The 18,244-nt window shown below is 54.2% G+C and overlaps 1 protein-coding gene across 4 annotated transcripts in view; it reads right to left on the bottom strand.

Annotated features, from left to right (window-relative positions):
• Positions 1–7,869: 7,869 nt before the first annotated feature.
• Positions 7,870–18,244, bottom strand: part of NDRG3 (NDRG family member 3) — a 123,323-nt gene continuing 112,948 nt past the window's right edge. For 2 of the 4 annotated variants that reach the window (XM_048819893.2, XM_075118851.1), the window contains exons 10-17: positions 17,845–17,948; positions 16,920–16,985; positions 15,707–15,758; positions 12,795–12,842; positions 11,892–11,927; positions 11,750–11,801; positions 10,024–10,062; positions 7,870–9,491 (exon numbers count right to left, since the gene is read on the bottom strand). In XM_048819893.2, the coding sequence (XP_048675850.1) occupies positions 9,313–9,491; positions 10,024–10,062; positions 11,750–11,801; positions 11,892–11,927; positions 12,795–12,842; positions 15,707–15,758; positions 16,920–16,985; positions 17,845–17,948 (576 nt within the window). In that variant the 3' untranslated portion in view covers positions 7,870–9,312. The remainder of the gene's footprint in view (positions 9,492–10,023; positions 10,063–11,749; positions 11,802–11,891; positions 11,928–12,794; positions 12,843–15,706; positions 15,759–16,919; positions 16,986–17,844; positions 17,949–18,244) is intronic. The other 2 variants (XM_048819894.2, XM_075118852.1) reach the window with 2 other exon arrangements.

Raw genomic sequence — 18,244 nt, 5'->3', positions numbered from 1 at the left:
CTGGGGAAGGGTGCAGGGGCAAGACACCCTTCCTCTGGAGCCAGCCTTGAGAACTTGGCTGGTCCGGAGCTGTCGGCACCAGCCAGCTGGTGAATTCCTCCCCGGGACTGGACTCAGGGTTTAAACACACACACATCTACAGGCATGCACATCTGAACCCCACCCCCACCCCCCTGTACAGGTACACACACCTGAACCCCTCCTCCCGTACAGGTATGTACACCTAAACTGCCCCCCCCATGTGTGACTGAACCCCTCCCCCTAGTACAGGTACAGACATCTGAACACACCCACTCATGTACAGGCATTTGCACATACACCCAAAAGTTTCAAACAGCCCTTTGGTTTCCTGGTGTGGGTATAAAATAACCCTCCAGGCATTTAGCCCCTTGGCTCCTCACCAGTCCAGCCCCCCTGCTCAAGCAGGAAAGCCCAGGGAGGGCCCAGAGAGCCAGGCTGCTGATTAGCTCCTGCTGGCCCCCATGCAAAGCAGGTGGAAATGCTCCTTGAGCGGCCTCCCCTCGCTCCTGTGCTCCACGCTGGCTTGGCACAGGGGTCAGCCGCTCTGTGCAGTGCCAGGCAGGGCAGCGTGAAGACCCCTGGACCAGCTGGGACCAGCTGGCCTTGGGCGCATGGGGTCAGTTACCCATTTATTACCCGCGAACAGCTCGCTCCCTAACCAGATTCCGTGTCTGAGCCCTCCTGCCCGTCTGATAGCCCCCTCGTGCTTTGGTCCGGCCCCCAGCTCCGGCCTGAAGCAGGGCACTCTGGGTGCAGAGCCTCCACTGTAACGCACATGCCATGCTGCTCCAGCGGGGAGGAAGGGGCAGGCTGGAGGCACGGGCACAGTGCTCCTGACTGATGGGCAATTGCCCCGGGCTCAGTGCAGCGATAACCCCCCGTCAGTGGAAAAACAGTGGGCTGGTTCCAAGCAAGTCGGCACGCTGGGCTGCGACGGCTGTGCAGGGCTGCTCAGCTCCCGGCTGCAGTGCAGGAGATCTTATCTGCCCCAGCACCGACACTAGCCTGCGTGTCACGGCACCATCACCACGCTCCAGCCCACGTGCTTACGCTGGAGAGGAGGCGGTAGCTTCATGGAAACTGTGTGACGGAGCCTGGGCGCTCTGAGCACAAACAGCCGCCAGCCAGCAGCGTGCTGGGCACTGGGGCAATTCACGAGAGCCCCCCAACTCACACAGGGCCCCAAGTCCCAGCAGTGCTGGCTCCTTGCCAAGCCCCTAGCCCCTGCACGCAGGCCACAGGCCATTCTGTTTGCTGGTTCCAGCCGCTCCCTTGCTTAAGCTCTGGTGCAGGCAGGCGCCAGGCTCCGTCGCTGCTCATAGGGGGTGTCCTCCGAACGTCTGCGTGAAGCTGGATATTGTGTTTGTGTGAGAGCGATGCGCACTGGGCGGTGGAGGCCGGGCTCAAAAGAGAGACAGCCCCACTGGCCGGGCGGTGACGTTCTGCAGGGCAATCCTGCTGTTCTGGAGGAAGTTACCTGCAACTGAAGGGCACAAACTGAGCGCACACACGACTTGCCCTCTCCTGGTTTTAGAAAGCCTGGCCAATGATAGAGGAAGTAACAGACCAACTTCCCTAAGCCAGCTCCAGAATGGTGCCCCTGGGGACATAAGGAAGCATCCCAGGAGCATAGGGAATCCCAGACCAAGAGAGGCCAACAGTCCATTTAGTTTGGTGTCCTTTAGCCAACAATGGCTAAGCCCAAATGCTACAGAGAAAGGTGCAAGGAGCCCATGGTGAGACTCCTTGTAACCCCATGAGAGGTCAGCATGTGCCCTGGAGCTGCTATACCTCTGGTGCAGTGTCTGTGGCTGCTCTCATTATCCATATAAATGTCCAGTCCTTGCTCACTCCTGCTATGCTCTTGTGGCAATGAGTTCCACAGGCTGGTTACGTCGTGTGCTGAAACATATTTCCTTTCACGTGTTGCCTGCCAGTTTCATTGGGTGTCTCTTGCTTCTAGTGCAGTGGTTTTCACCTTTTTTTCATCTTCAAACCCCTAAACTTTTTTAAATGGAGGTGCAGAGCCCTTTGGAAATCTTAGACAGTCTGCAGACCCCCAGGGGTCCACGGACCACAGGTTGAAAAACAAAAACAAAAACGGTTACTCACCTCTCGTAACAGTTGTTCTTTGAGATGTGTTGCTCATGTCTATTCCAATTAGGTGTTGTCGGAAAGATTTTCCCCTAACAGCATCATTGGGTTGGCTGTGGAGGCCCCTGGAGTGGCGCTTTCATGGCGCTCAATATGTGAACCTACCAACCCAGCGCCCCCTCCGTTCCTTCTTGCCAGCTACTCTGACAGAGGGGAAGGCGGGTGGGTTTGGAATGGACATGAGCAACACATCTCGAAGAACAGTTATGAGAGGGGAGTGATGGATTTTTCTTCTTCAAGTGATTGCTCATATCGATTCCAATTAGGTGACTCCCAAGCCTTACCTAGGCGGTGGGGTCAGAGTTAAGGAAAGGCTGATTGCAGCACTGTTCTACCGAAAGCCGCGTCGTCTCTGACATGCCAGATGATGGCGTAGGGAGAGGTGAAGGTATGCACCGAGGACCAAGTTGCTGCCCTGCAGATTTCTTGGATCGGGACTTGGGCCAAGAATGCCGCTGACGAGGCCTGGGCCCTTGTAGAGTGCACAGTAAGAGCCAGAGCTGGTATGTTGGCCAGCTTGTAGCATGTGCGGATGCACGACATGATCCAGGCGGATATTCTTTGAGACGAGACCAGGAGTCCTTTCATCCAGTCTGCCACTGCTATGAACAGCTGGTTCGACTTTCTGAACGGCTTAGTGCGCTCGATGTAAAAACCTAGTGCACGGTGAACACTGAGGGAGTGGAGCTGCTGTTCCCTGGTATTGGCATGAGGCTTAGGGTAAAAGACAGGTAGGAAAATGTCCTGACTGGTGTGGAAGTGCGACACCACCTTGGGGAGAAAGGCCAGATGTGGCCTGAGTTGCACCTTATCCTTGTGGAAAACCATGTAAGGTGAGTCGGAGGTGAGGGCCTTTAGCTCAGAGTCCCTCCTCGCAGACATAATGGTGACCAGGAACACTACCTTCCAAGACAGGTACAGGAGGGAGCAAGTTGCCAGTGGTTTGAATGGGGGCCCCATAAGCCTGGAAAGGACCACGTTAAGGTCCCACGTAGGGACAGGCTGCCGGATCTGGGAATGTAGGTGGTCCAAACCTTTAAGGAAGCAACCAACCACAGGGTTGGCGAAGATGGCTCGACCAGATGCTCCTGGTTGGAAGCCCGAGATAGCACCGAGGTATACCCTTATGGAGGACACCACCAGGCCTTGCTGTTTCAGGTGCAGGAGGTACTCCAAGATAAGGGGTACCGGTGCCTGGAGAGGGGGTGTGCGACGCTTGTCACACCAACACGAGAATCTCTTCCACTTTGCCAGAGACGTGGCTCTAGTGGAGGGCTTCCTGCTGCTGAGGATGACCTCCCTTGCTTGTTCTGAGCTCAGAAGTTCCATAGGGTTCAGCCACGAAGCTTCCAAGCCGTGAGGTAGAGGGATCGTAGGTCGGGGTGATAGAGGCGACCGTGGTCCCAAGTGAGTAAGTCGGGGAGGAGCAGGAATGTGACCGGTGCCTCCACCAATAGCTCCAGTAGCATGGGGTACCAGAGTTGTTGAGGCCACACTGGAGCTATCAGAATTACCTTTGCCCCCTCCCTGCGGACCTTGAGCAGTACCTTAGGAACAGGGGAAAGGCATAGAGCAGGTGACCTCTCCAGAGTAGCAGGAATGCATCCATGAGGGAGCCTGGGCTGCGACCCTGGAAGGAGCAGAACATTGGACACTTCCTGTTGCGTCAGGTGGCAAACAGGTCGACCTAGGGAAACATCCACCTTTGGAAAATGAGGTGTAGGACATCTGACCAGATGGACCACTTGTGCATGTGGAAGGACCTGCTGAGGTAGTCGGCCAGCATGTTCTGAACTCCTGGTAGAAAGGATGCTTCCAGGTGAATGGAGTGGGTTATGCAGAACTCCCACAGTCAGAGGGCCTCCTGGCATAGGGGAGAGGAACGGACTCCCCCTTGCTTGTTGATGTAAAACATGGCGCTGGTGTTGTCCATTAGAATCACTACGCACTGGCCTTGCAGTTGGGCCTGGAAGGCTTGGCAAGCGAAGTGCGCCGCCCTCAGCTCCTTGACGTTGATATGTAGGGAGAGCTCGTCCTGTGACCACAGGCTCTATGTCTGGAGGTCCCCCAGATGCGCCCCCCATCCCAGAGCCGACGTGTCTGTAACCAGGGACAAGGAAGGTTGAGGATTGTGGAAAGGGACTCCACTGCACACCACTTGGGGGTCAAGCCACCAGCAAAGGAACAGGAGTACCTGCCCTGGCACCGTGACCACTGAATTCAAGCTCTTGCACCCCTGGCGGTAGGCTGAGGTGAGCCATGTCTGCAACGGTCTGAGACGCAACCTGGCGTGCCAGGTCGCATAAGTGCAAGAAGCCACGTGACTGAGACTCAGGCACCCCTTGCTGTTGTGGTGGGAATTGCTGGAGGGTTTGAATGACGTCCATGATGGCTCGGAATCAGGACTCCGGTAGAAGGGCTCACGCCTGGACCGAGTCTAACACTGCCCCAATGAATTCTATTCTCTGGGTGGGTTCCAGGGTTGACTTCCCCAAGTCGAGGAGGAGACCCAGCTGCTCTAACATGCACCTGAGCAAACAGATTTGGGACTGCACCTGTACCCTGGTGTGGCCCCTGAGCAGCCAGTCGTCGAGGTAGGGGTATACTTGCCTCTGCTGGTGACAGAAGAAAGCAGCCACCTCCTACATGCACTTGATGAACACTCGGGAAGCTGTTGAGAAGCTGAATGGTAGGGCAGTGAATTGGTAATGCTTCTGGTTGACCACGAAGCGTAGAAAGTGCCTTTGTGCTGGATGAATCGCTATGTGGAAGTATGCATCCTTCATGTCAAGGGCAGCGTACCAGTGTCTCGGATCCAGGCAGAGACAAAACAAAGAGCTAGGGGAACACGGAGAACTTGCCGAGCAAGATGCCACAGTTCCAACGACCGTCACCGGCGGTAAGAAGGAACTGAGGAGGCACCGGGTCGGCAGGGTCATATACTGAGCTCCATGAAGGCGCCACTCCAGGGGGCTCCACCACCGACCTGACGAGTGCTGCTAGGGGAAAAACTTTCCAAGGACTGTGCATGCGGCCCGCGCACACCTGATTGGAATCGATCTGAGCAATCACTCGAAGAAGAACCACCACTGTTCCAGGATTACGAGGGAAATTTGAATCGGAGCAGCCAGCTGGCGAGAGCGCATACACAGCACAGTGCTGTGTACGAGCCAAGCTCCGACAGGGCCTGGGACCCCCATGTCTGGCTCCGAGATGCCTGCTCCCTGGAGCCAGCCAACCTATGAGCAGGGGCATTTAGATGGGGTCTGTGCGCATCTCCAGCCCCCGGCTCCTGAGGCAGCGGTTTCCCAGGCTCTCGCCCCGGTTGAGGGGCCTGACTGGGGTTTGGTGTGAGCCAGCCCCCATCCTGGCTCCCTGGCTCTGCCTGCTTGGTGTTGTTACGGAGATGTCTGCCCAGACCTCGGTGCTGAGCTGTGCGGCCGGTTCTGTGTCTCTCCCCAAGAGCTGTGGGTCAGTCAGGGCACAGCTCAGCCGCCAGAAAGGCTTTGGGGCCTGACCCTCCGGTGGCTGCTTCGTGCCCTGCTCAGTCCCTCCTGCTACCTCCACAGCGCAGCCTGTACCTGGCCCAGGCCTGGGGGAAGCAGGACTCCTCATGGCTCCCACCCCCGGCAATGCAGAATCCAGCTCTCCTAGCGCTGCAAGCCACGCTCTGTTTGTAACCATCGATTCTCACCGAGTTACCAGATTCTGCTGCTCTTGGAACTGCAGGGAACTAGCCCCGGGCAGAGCCGGCGGGGGCACAGTGCAGGCCTAGGCCTTTGTGCAAACTGGGCAGCCTTGTGCCTTGCAGCTGGGGAGCAGAGGGAGGCCAGACTGTCGCTGGCCCACAGGCAACCTCCAGGACAACCCAGGCAGGGTATGCTGTTCCCTGCTGTAAGGGAAGCCCCCGCCCTGGTTTGGGTTCTGTGGCAAGGGGCTGGCTGGCTGGGGAGGCAGCGTGGACAAACCCTCTGCTCCTCTATCATGTCGGACAAAGGGCTTGAGCTGTGGGTGCAGCTGCGGGCAGGGCTGGGAGGGAGCCAGGTGTGGCTTGCCGATCCGCGCAGCGCTGACTTGTCACTGACAGAACGCAGACGTTCCACACACCGGCAAGGCTGGCCAGAGGCTGCTATCCGGCCTCGCGCCAAGTAGTCCCATTGCCTGAGTACGTGGGGGCCGGGGGTAGATTATACCAAAGAATTAGGCCATGTTTATACTACAGCAGCAGCCTAGCTACAGCCCTGGAGCACAGGTGCTTCTCAAACTCATCCCAGAGCATCTGCTTCAACGGCAGGTACCAAGGAGCCCAGTGTCGCAGTTCCAGGGTAACTGCCCCCCCCCCCGTGCCCCTGTGGTGGACACCTTTCTGGGGCGGAAACCCACATTTCTCTCCCCACATGCGGGATTCGGGCCGTGGCTCCTGCTGCCCTTCATTGTGATCCTCTTAGCAAGTCCGAGTTCAGTCCTGCACCTGCCGAGCTGCTCCCTCCCAAGGGCTATGGCTGGGCGACTGCGTGGCTGGCAGAGAGGCCAGCACATTTATTTAGGACAAAACCGTTACAAAGAAAGCACAATTTAACAATAAACAGGCTGTGTGTGTGGCTTAGAGGTTTGTCACCCATCTTCCCTGTGGAGCCCCGGGCAGGGCACACAGCCAATTCTGTCCCTCTTGGTCACAGGCTCAAATCAGTTCTCGCATCATGTTTGAGTGACCCCTCCTCAACTGTAAGCTGCCCACTTTATCCAGCTCTCAGGCTGCTGGGCCTCTTGAGCCTGGTCAAAACTAGGCTGTGGAGCAGTACTTTACACCAGTCATCACCAGTGACATTAGCTCCTAATGGTTCATTTATGCTGAGTGATTCCCCCTCCAAAAAGAAAGGAATTAACCTCTTCACACACAGCAGGGAACAATATAAGAGGGGAAACTGAGTCAAACCTATTTTCCCATAAATATATCAGAAGTTCGCCAGTTCTCCACAATCTGCACGAATGTCTTGCCCCCATGAGAGTGTTCACTCCTAGCACCCACTGGTCCACTTCTATACCCTTATAACTACATCCACACTAGGGTTTTTTTTTTTTTTAAATGATTTTAGGATAAAGCTTCCTAGTATAGACCAGCCCTTATCTACTAGGGAATAAACTTGCTGAGAGACTATTCCAACCCAGGGACTGCTCCCAGTTTTGTATTTACTCTTCAAATATCTATTTTGGAGCTGCATGTTTCTTTTGGCATTGTACAGCAAAGCCAAGGCTGTTGGTCAACCAGCTGCTTCAGAGAGGACTCCTTGGGATGAGCGTACCATATGCAATCTGTGACCAAACCTGCCCTGAGCCATTGTGCGACTTGGGGGACTCTCACTACCCCATGTATGAAGATAGCGATACAGCTCCTCCTCCATGAAATGTTGAGGGATCTATGGCAGGAAAGTGCTGCAGCATAGCTACAGCCGGGAGATTAAGGCTGAGTGGCTGAGCCCTGCGAAGAGGCCAATGAAGTCGGCCCAGCTAGCTGAGTCTGACGCAGGCAGCTATCAGCAGACGGCTCCCACCGGCCGGCACACTCGGGGCACAGTGCTCTTTGTGAGTGGCTGGGGCAGTTCCCGATGAAGTCCATGCTCTATAGGGCACCCAGAATGTTGATGGCAAATAGTGACTAAACAAACAGCAGCAGAAGGAACACAAGGAGCCAGGTAACAATGACTCATTTGTAGCTTTATTTAATAATTGGTACAAAGTGCCCCTCAGGCAGAGCCTCCCGGTCCCATTCCCTACCTGAGCGGAGCAGAATATGAAAGCTCTGAGGAGCCAGTTCCCTACCAGTCAGAACTGGGCAGCAGCGGAAAGAGGATGCGTTACCTTGACTTTATCAAAAGACCTGCAGTGACCTGACAGGTTATCCCTCATCTCAGTGAAGAGCTCCCCTGCTGTGTGACAGGGTCATTAATTTGCCTGCTATCCTCTGTGAGTGATTCACCACATACAAAAAAGAGCAACAGACTTGTGAATTCAATGAAGACAGAATCTGCAGGGTGACATTCCCTAGCTATTGGTTAGCCACAAGCTCCAGGCCTGGGAATACAGGCCATCTCTGACAGGATTCAGATTCACTGGCATTTTTCCAGCAACCACTGAATTGGGATACCCTGCCCTGGCAATCCAGCTGGGCCGTGTGGCAATGCTAAGTGGATGCTGGCACAGCAGGAGCAGCAAGCTCCCCCACGGCCCAGTTCTGGATCCCAGGCCTGCAGCTGGGCACTGCTGCCCACTTCACAATGTACTGAGGGTTAGAGATTTCAAAAAGTCACAGCAAAGAGTCCAGTTATGAGGAGACGTGACCACATGTTATAAACGATCCCGTCTGCATCCAGCCCTCCTACAAACTGCTCTGGAGGGTCCCTGTGGGTCGACAAAGCCACGGTCACGGCTGTCGAATAGTGTAATCCCTTGTACTCTGCCGAATAGTGCATTTTAATTAGTGAGAATTAACTCATTAATTGCTTTGCCCTTTCAAGAGGTTCAGGTAAGAGATGGCTCTGCTCATTCTGAACACATGAGACCAAGACAATAGTTATGACTGTCCCATCCCCCCAGGAGTGCTTTGAACCCCACCAGCCCGAGGAGTGCAAGGACGCTTTGCTGTGCTCAGCGCTCTGTGTGGAATAAGACTCGCCTCCTGTGCCTGGAGTTTTGCACCATTGTGGGCTCACTTCCCCTCACCCCCCAAATGCCCTAAGAACTACACTACAAAAGTCCTAATGTCCTTTAGCAGAAGCACAACTAGGAAGCAATTCTAACCTCACAAAGCCACAGACATCAGATTTAAATTAAAGAGGGAAACAATGGCTGTTGTTGGATCGATACACAGCACAGAAAGCACAGGAAGGAGGGGGCACGAGCATGTACAGCAACTGGGTTCACTGGGCCTGTGGAATGTTAATGACTTTTAAAGTGGTTCTGTTCCCAGAGACATACAAAAAGGACCAAAGTAGCACCAAGCACAGACTATCAAGGAGGCAGCGGCTTGGATGGGCATGCACAGGTTAGAGAAAACTGACGTTTTGCTAGATGAAATGCTAGATTCTGGGTAGGGTCTGTGGGGGAGGATGAAGTTGTCTGGATCCAGAAAGTTTCCTCTTAGCAGGATACTTCCATGGTTTGCGGTGTGTCCTGGACATCAGCTGCTTCTGAGGGCCCAGCAGTCCCCTCCCCTTGGTTGCTGATGTGCGACCGGCTGGGGGCACTCTCTCCAGAGCCCACACTGGAGGAGGAGTGGGTACGGGAGCGGATAAGTCTAGTCATACTAGCTGTTGGCACTGCAGGAAAGAAAGAGGACTGTCAAAAGGAGCAAGGTCACAGAGGTAGTGAACTACAGCTGATACCACTGGGCTCTCTTGTGCCAGCACCCCGCTGGGTAAGCGTGAAAAGAGCTATACACAGGATCAGAACAGTTACTCTCAGATCCCCAAAACCGGGCCTTTATGCATCAAAAGCAGGTGGTTTATGGCCTGATTTCAAAAGGTCTGAGGTGGGCAACTGCAAATTGCATAACCGGCCATTTGCAAATGTAGCCATGGTAACTTGTACATTAGGTAGTGATTGGTCACAAGACCTTTTGAAAATGAGTCCTTTGCTCCAGATAACCAGAGAGCTGCAAACCATGCAACAATCAGCAACACACAGATGAGAGGTGAAAACACACAGTGCACACAATGTACAATGGAGCGGGCCAGGATCCAGAGCGCCAGCAGGACATGCTGTAAGCCACCAGAGCAATGCACCCGAAAGATGGCAGGGGTTCAGCTCAGTATGCAGCCCTGGTTGTGCTAGGTGTGGGTTTGCAGGTACCTGACTCCGTGCTCAGGTGGCTGAGCTGCACATAAGGGACTGGAAACAACGTGAGGCAGGGAAGAGATGGACACAAGAGAAAGCAAGTTAATTCCCCCATCAGCCTGGAACGCACCATGCTGCTAGAGCGAACCCCAGCGCACCAGGTCTGCAGCCAGCCAGTGCTCCTGGGCTCTGGACTCACACCCCACACTGATAGTTTCTTAGCAGCTTCCCCTTGGAGAGGAAATCGCCCCAGAAGTTCCCGCAGATGTTACTCGGCTCTCTGCCCATTAGAAAGAAAGGAAATCAGATTCCCTTGAAGATCGCAGGAAAAGCCATGTTCTTAGTGGCTCCACTGGCCTTTCAGAAGAGCAGGGCCCCTTACAAGACACTGTGTTTAGTATTTACAGCCCAGCCTCCCCTGCCCCGAGACGGGGGCCATGGGATCAGAGTGTTGTCCCCTGAACTGACAGTCATGGTCTCTGCAGCTGTGCCCATGAGCACAGAGTGTCCCCTCCATGACAGTGTCTGAGATGGGGACGGCAGCTAGAGCAGCACAGGCTGCCTTGGACAAGGGGCAGGAGGCAAGTAAGAAGGAGCCTTTCCTTCCACTTGGGAGGTCCCTGCTCCTTAACCTGGGGCAAGTGGGCCTGTGTCCTGCTGGTAGTGACTTCTGCCCTGGCCTACGTCCATTCTCTGGTAGCAGGGCCCTCGCTCGGGTCTCTGCTGGGCCACAACATGGATCCTATCAAACATCATGTCACTCAGACAGGCTAAAGGAGGGGTGCCCTCGCTCCCACTGGCACACCACACCCTGCCTGAAGGAGCCCCGATCCTCCGATGCCTGATGACAGCATTTACAGCTTAGCCATCAGGGAAGCAAGGGTCACACTCAGGCCCAGGGAACTCTGCTTAGTCCACGTAAGATCCGGGGAACCTCTGACAGCACGGCACGTTGACGTCTCTGTTTGCTGGTGGCTACTCAGCCAACAACCTTCTCTCTAGGGGGCCAGTTTTACCTGCCAAGCAGGTGCCATGTAGGATAAGACCTGTCTTCCCACATCCATATCCGTGGGACCACAGCTGGCTCAGCCAATGTCTTTGGCTTACTGGAGATGACAATGACTCTTCCGGGGCCCTGGCAGCTGCCGGCATGTTAATGTTGGCTCTTTGGCCTCAGTGGTGACTTGACCAACGAGATGGGAAGAGCCACGGCTGCTCTCACCGGGCTCCCAGAGATATTGGGGCTGATATCTGGAGGCGCCTCGGGAGGTGACTCATGCACTGGGCAGCTAGTGGCACCATCTGCCCGGGACAGTGCGTACACAGCTGTGCCCCAGAGCAGAGCTCGAGTGTCTCCAGACCAGAGCACTGCTGAGCACAGACTGCCCTGGAGCTAACCCGCTGCCACCGCTGGCAGGAGCCCCACAGGCCCCCAGGGGCTGCCTGTGGGATCCAGAGCAGAGCGGTTACCATTCGAAGGCAGCAGGCCTTGTCTAGGCTTTGCCATGCACCAGCCCTAGAGCTGACATGCTGTCTTCTAGGTGCTAAGGGTGGTTAGCATCTCGATACACACATCTGTTTACATGCGTCAGCGCGACACTCATTTCTCCAGGCTAAGCTGAGCCTCTGAGGGTACGTGGCTGGCTGTGCCACGGGACGCTGCCTGTCATAGACACACAGGCAAAGCCATCGTCCCCCACACCAGCCCCACTGGGCAAGGGAAGCTGTGTTTGCTACTTACTGTAGCCCATTCCCTGCACAAAGTACTTGAAGGCTTCTGTCAGCTTCCCAGGCTGAGGAGACAAAACACGAGGTGTTAACATGTGCAGAGCTGGGGCCAGGCTGTGGAAAACACGAGCCAGAGAACAGAGACAAATTCTTACCTGAACCACTTGGGGCAGCCCTCCGCAGTCTGCCATCTGCAAAAAAGAAAGAGGGGCTTTGAAGAGTCCCTTCCCCATGCCATCTGGCCAGGCCAGGGGCTGGGCTAACACTGCCAGCCCCACTGGGGCCCATTCAATCCTCACTGACCAAAAAGCAGATGCTGCTCCCTCACTTTTAACACAGAGCCGTGGCCTGTGGTGACTGGGGGTTCCAGCATGCAGCGCTTCACCGTGACTGTCTCCACTTGGCTCAAGGAGCATGGCCCGCTAGTCTTCACAGGCTGCACATCTCCATTAACAAGGGGTGTCTGGGCCATATTCTAGGAGTCACAGAGCACCTCCTTCACCAGCCATGTGCCAAGGCCCTTCCTGCCAGCGGAGGGATAGACTCCCCGACCCTAATATCCAGGCTCTTTCTGCCTCCTAGAGAGAAGGGCCGTCTGCTCAGTGGAGAAGTCCCCTGGCAGTGGGTGGAGGTGGCAGGGACTTGCAATTGGTCTAAAGGTGGTGTAAGCGACTCCTGTGCCACCCCAGCTGACCCTGGCATAGGAGGCATACTAGGGGCATGCAGAGCACATGGCTGGGACACCTCTGCACGCTAGTTCTCAGCTGGCAGGTGCTCCCTTGGGGACTGTTTTCCAGTCAGTGTAAGCTCAAGTAGTTCCGAGGCTGCCCTAAGTTTTGCCAAGGCCAGAGAGGTGCAGTGCAGGGACTGCGGGAACCTGGCAGCCTGCCTCCTCTCCTGTGCTGAGTGGCTCAGGAGAGCATCTGGCCCAGATCGTCTCTCTAGACACCTCCGTGAAAGCCAGATGCATTTAAGGAGATCAATGCACAGAGCTGGGCTGTCAGCAGACGTAGTATCCCTAAGGCAGTCTGTGGCAGGCCCCTGGAGCTGCCTGGTACCTTCAGGAGCGTAGTGTTGATGGGGTCCAGACGCGAGTTACATTCAACCTAAAAACAAAAAGGGGAATATCAAATGGCGTCACATGCCCACATGTGTCAGATCTGGAGCATGGGGCAGGTGCTTTCATTGGGGCTGCTGCTCCCCAAGAGACAACAACCACCCTCAGCGACAGGAGCATCAGGGGACCAGGCTGCCGCCAGCACAGTCCCAGCATGGGAGGAGGTGATCAGACAGCGGAGGACAGATGGAATGTAGAGCAGCAGGGGCACGAGTAACTTCTTGCAGTAAGAATGAAACCCTCCTAGTGCTAAAGACTGATCCAGAACAGCTCTCCTGCATCACTCTGCCATGAGCAGAAAGCTCCAGCACTCTGGAGACGGGGCTGTGGTTGGGACGGGAGGTGACCAAGAGACCACATGAGCGGTGGTTTGCACGCTGAAACATTCAGAACCTCGCCCAACCAAGAGCCTATGCTACAGCAGACACAGCTAGTGGGAGGCACCACAGCATGGAGGGGGAACCCTGATCCGGACCCCTGGCCATCCAGGAGACCTGTACAGAGAGTGGTACGTAGGTCAGCTGAGCCCAAGAGAGCTGGTGGAGTCAGGCCAGGCCAGGCCAGGGCAGACTATTACGCAGTGTATTGATGGATGATGCATCACAATGTTACTGTGCTGTCCAGGAGCTGGGAATCAGGCTGTTTCGTGCTATGTCACATGCACGGAGGCTGAGGCCTGGGAGAGCCCGTTGCTGCCTCCCCCTGCTGCCAGCTGGGAAGCGACTGGAGTCCTCGGGGACACTATCCCTGCTGCAAAATCAAACCCTGTGAACGACCTGGACTCTAGGGAAGAGAGCAGGGACCCATGGCGGTGTGAACTGAGTGCCATGTAGCAGCCCTATAGATCTAGGAAGGTCATGCCTGACTAATCTAATCGCCTTTTATGATGAGATTACTGGTTCTGTAGATGAAGGGAAAGCAGTGGATGTATTGTTTCTTGATTTTAGCAAAGCTTTTGACACGGTCTCCCACAGTATTCTTGTCAGCAAGTTAAGGAAGTATGGGCTGGATGAATGCACTACAAGGTGGGTAGAAAGCTGGCTAGATTGTCGGGCTCAACGGGTAGTGATCAATGGCTCCATGTCTAGTTGGCAGCCGGTATCAAGTGGAGTGCCCCAAGGGTCAGTCCTGGGGCCAGTTTTGTTCAATATCTTCATAAATGATCTGGAGGATGGTGTGGATTGCACTCTCAGCAAATTTGCGGATGATACTAAACTGGGAGGAGTGGTAGATACGCTGGAGGGGAGGGATAGGATACAGAAGGACCTAGACAAATTGGAGGATTGGGCCAAAAGAAATCTGATGAGGTTCAATAAGGATAAGTGCAGGGTCCTGCACTTAGGACGGAAGAACCCAATGCACAGCTACAAACTAGGGACCGAATGGTTAGGCAGCAGTTCTGCGGAAAAGGACCTAGGGGTGACAGTGGACGAGAAGCTGGATATGAGTCAGCAGTGTGCCCTTGTTGCCAAGAAGGCCAATGGCATTTTGGGATGTATAAGTAGGGGCATAGCGAGCAGATCAAGGGATGTGATCGTTCCCCTCTATTCGACATTGGTGAGGCCTCATCTGGAGTACTGTGTCCAGTTTTGGGCCCCACACTTCAAGAAGGATGTGGATAAATTGGAGAGAGTCCAGCGAAGGGCAACAAAAATGATTAGGGGTCTGGAACACATGAGTTATGAGGAGAGGCTGAGGGAGCTGGGATTGTTTAGCCTGCAGAAGAGAAGAATGAGGGGGGATTTGATAGCTGCTTTCAACTACCTGAAAGGGGGTTCCAAAGAGGATGGCTCTAGACTGTTCTCAATGGTATCAGATGACAGAACGAGGAGTAATGGTCTCAAGCTGCAGTGGGGGAGGTTTAGATTGGATATTAGGAAAAACTTTTTCACTAAGAGCGTGGTGAAACACTGGAATGCGTTACCTAGGGAGGTGGTAGAATCTCCTTCCTTAGAGGTTTTTAAGGTCAGGCTTGACAAAGCCCTGGCTGGGATGATTTAACTGGGAATTGGTCCTGCTTCGAGCAGGGGGTTGGACTAGATGACCTTCTGGGGTCCCTTCCAACCCTTATATTCTATGATTCTATGATCTACATTAAGGGCTTGTTGCAAGATACAGCTCACTGAAACTGCCATGGCCGTAGCTGAGTGAGCCCTGAGACGCTCAGGAACAAGGGCTTTAGTTAATACACCCGTAGCTTTTCAGCTCAAACTCCCTTTAGATCTGTCCCTAAGGAGGCTGTTAGAGCTCCTGAAATGCCCAGGAGTTTTCTCTAGTTTTCCAGTCGCGCCCCCGCTTACCGTTCATGGAATGTATCGCGCCCCCTCCTGTCGCACCCCATTACCACCCTTCTGCGCTGCTGCTGATGGCGGCGCTGCCTTCAGAGCTGGGCAGCTGGAGAGCAGTGGCTGCTGGCCGGGGCGTTCATGTTTGCGGCGTGGGGTGGACTATTTTTCTTAATCCCGCTCCTGCCCAGCAATACCCACTGTATTTTTATCCTGCTCCCCCCATGGGATCCCAGTTTCTTCGTGGCCCCCCCCTCCGCCCGCCCGTCCGCCAGAGAATCTCTTGAGCCTCCGCTGGGGGGTGCACTCCCCAGTTTGCACACCACTGCTCTAAGTAATAGCTGATCGCTCTCTCAACTTCCAGGGCATGAAGCCTGGCTTCTTCCTTTGGGAAACACAAGCAGCACTACTGACTAAAATAAATAAAATACAAGCCCTTTTTGTGAGACTTTTTGGGTGAGTGCCGAGTACTAGCCGGTCCACGAGACAGTAGGTGTGGTGGGGGGTTGCTAATTGCTCATTGGGACTAAGAAGAGCATTCAGTGCAAAAGAGACCTTGTATACATACCACAGCTTCAACGGCAGGCGAGCTGTCACCAACCACTAATAAGGCAGGGCACCTGGGCAAAAGCCAGCAGAGAAGTACATTAATTGCAGTGCAATTAATCTATCCATAGCTTTCATGGCTCCAGCTTAGTTCTATTCTCCTCTAGCCTCTCAAAAAAACCTTTGTTAATTTAGAGCATGGCTCGGGACCCCCACTGGGGAGCGGTGTGGGGTCCAGGATTAGTTGGGGATTGGTCCTGCTTTGAGCAGAGGGTTGGACTAGATGACCTCCTGAGGTCCCTTCCAACCCTGATATTCTAATGATTCTATGACCCCTGCTGCTGCTCGGGGGGGCGGGAGGCTGGGCAGCAGTGCGTGGCCCGGGACTCCTGCGACTGCTCGGGGATGCGGGGGGGGGGGCTGGCAGGCTCCTTACCTGGCTCCATGGGGCTCCTGGAAACAGCCGCCATGTCCCTGAAGCCCCTAGATGGAAACGCAGCCTGGGGAGCTCTGCGCGCTGCCCCCGCCCTGAGCGCCTGCTCCACAGCTTCCAGTGGCCAGGAACTGCGACCAATGGGAGCTGTGGGGGCGGCACCTGCAGACGGAGGCAGTGCATGGAGCTTCCTGGCTGCGCCTCCACCTAGGAGCCGGACATGCTGGCTGCTTCCGAGGAGCCCCCGAGCTAAGCGCCGCCCAGACCCCTCACCTGCTTCCATACCCCAACCCCCTCCCACTCCCAAACTCCTGCTGCTGGGAGTGGGGTCACAGCCTTACTTATGACTGAGTATTCAAAAATTTAAAAAAACAACATTATTAAACTTAAAGTTAGCCTAGGACTTAGATTTTGCTATAACCCAGAAGTGGGTCAATTTTCAAATCTCAAAAAATCAAGACAGAGAAGTACATTAAAAAATCTCCTAAAGGAGCTGCTTAGAACCCAGTAACAGAACATTAATGCTGCTCCTTAAGTGAGTGCTGTGAGCTTGTGGAGGGGACACTGTCATCCATGTGCAACAAAAGGGTATTTCCTTCTTAAGGGGCTCCTTAACCCTGGAGCCATGATGTGCCCCCACCACACTGCACTCTAGATTAATATTTCTGCATCCTGAGCACAGTGCTGCTGAATTCTTCTCAGCATTCAGGCTCTTGGGTCTCTTGCCGAGACGCAGCAGCCTCTCTGTGGAACTAACTCTGCAGTTTGAAACGGGTGCACAGAGCGATCCACAGCAACTTACTTGAATGTTTTTGTTGTGTTTTCACCGATGCCCAGAACTGGCCTCTCAATTTCCAGGTCTCTGCGGCTAGAAGACAAAGGAGAACAACTCTCCATCAGACCAACCCAGATAATCCGGGTGTGGTGGGTGCCAATGAGATCCTGTGGATTCCGTCTGGAGAGAGGGCCATGGAACGAGAGGACTCAGCCTCCCCAAAGGCTGAAAGGCTCAAAGGAGACCAAAATACAAAGTGACAAAGGTCACACACAGAGGAATCTGTGAGCCTCATCTGAAAACGCAGCACGATGCCCCACACCACATGCAGGTACTGCTCAGAGGAGCAGCAATAAGTCAGAAAACAGGGCCTGGTCTCCGAGCTTCAGAAACAACCTGGGCCTGACCCACAGAGGCGGTGGTGGCAGGTTAGCAAAGCCACGTGGCTCACTCAGCAGAGCACCCAAAGCACCGGTTTGCACTTAAGGGTCAAAACCTGAGAGGATACGAAGGGAAACAACAGGTGGATGTGAGCCCTTTTACCAGGCGTAGAGCGCTCCTGAGCCTCCACGTCTCCTGTTTCTGAAGTGCCCCGGAGGGCAGAAAGGCTGATCTGGGCAGAAAGGCTGAGGAGGCTCGATTTGTAATAGAAAATCATTAGTTACAAGAGTCCAGAGCAGTGAGCTGAAGTCAAGGAAGGGTTGGGCTCTGTAGGGAGCTTCACACAGAGTAGCTCATTGTGGAAGAGACTCACTGAAGAGTATTAGGAGGCACTAGGAAAGATTTGAGGGCGCCCTCCCGCAGTGGAGCTGAACTATTCATCCCCCATGGATTCCTCCCCTGCTCCCTGGTGTTACATTTGCTGCAATGCTGTTTGTACCCAGTGATGCACAAGGCGTGAGGGTAACTCTGAGATCGGCCTTCTATGCATTGGCAGAATGGAGTCCTGTACCTGTTATATGAGGCAAGAAACATCTGAAGGTTCTCTTGGTTAATGTCCTGTGCAATATGGAGTCTGTAAGTCTGGATCAGGTCCAGATTAGCTTGCAGTTCTTCCTGCACATGTGGGGAGAGGAGTTTAGAAAAAGACATCGATCAACCTCGTTGTTACTATTATACATTTAAAAATGCAATTTGAGAAATGAACTTCACTGAACGTGCAACAAATTACTGAGCTGGGTTCAGTTAAGCAATTCATTCTGCTGATAAAGCAAATGGTAAAAATCCCAAACCACACTCAGGACTGATTTACACTACAAGTTTTGCTAATAGAACTAGGTCCATTAGGCGTATGATCTTTTACCAAGATGATTATATTGGTACAAGCTCTATGGAGATGCAGTTATATCAGT

Source organism: Caretta caretta, chromosome 13, assembly GCF_965140235.1.
Source record: "Caretta caretta isolate rCarCar2 chromosome 13, rCarCar1.hap1, whole genome shotgun sequence".
Taxonomy (NCBI): domain Eukaryota; kingdom Metazoa; phylum Chordata; order Testudines; family Cheloniidae; genus Caretta; species Caretta caretta.
This window is presented reverse-complemented; position numbering and strand designations above follow the sequence as displayed.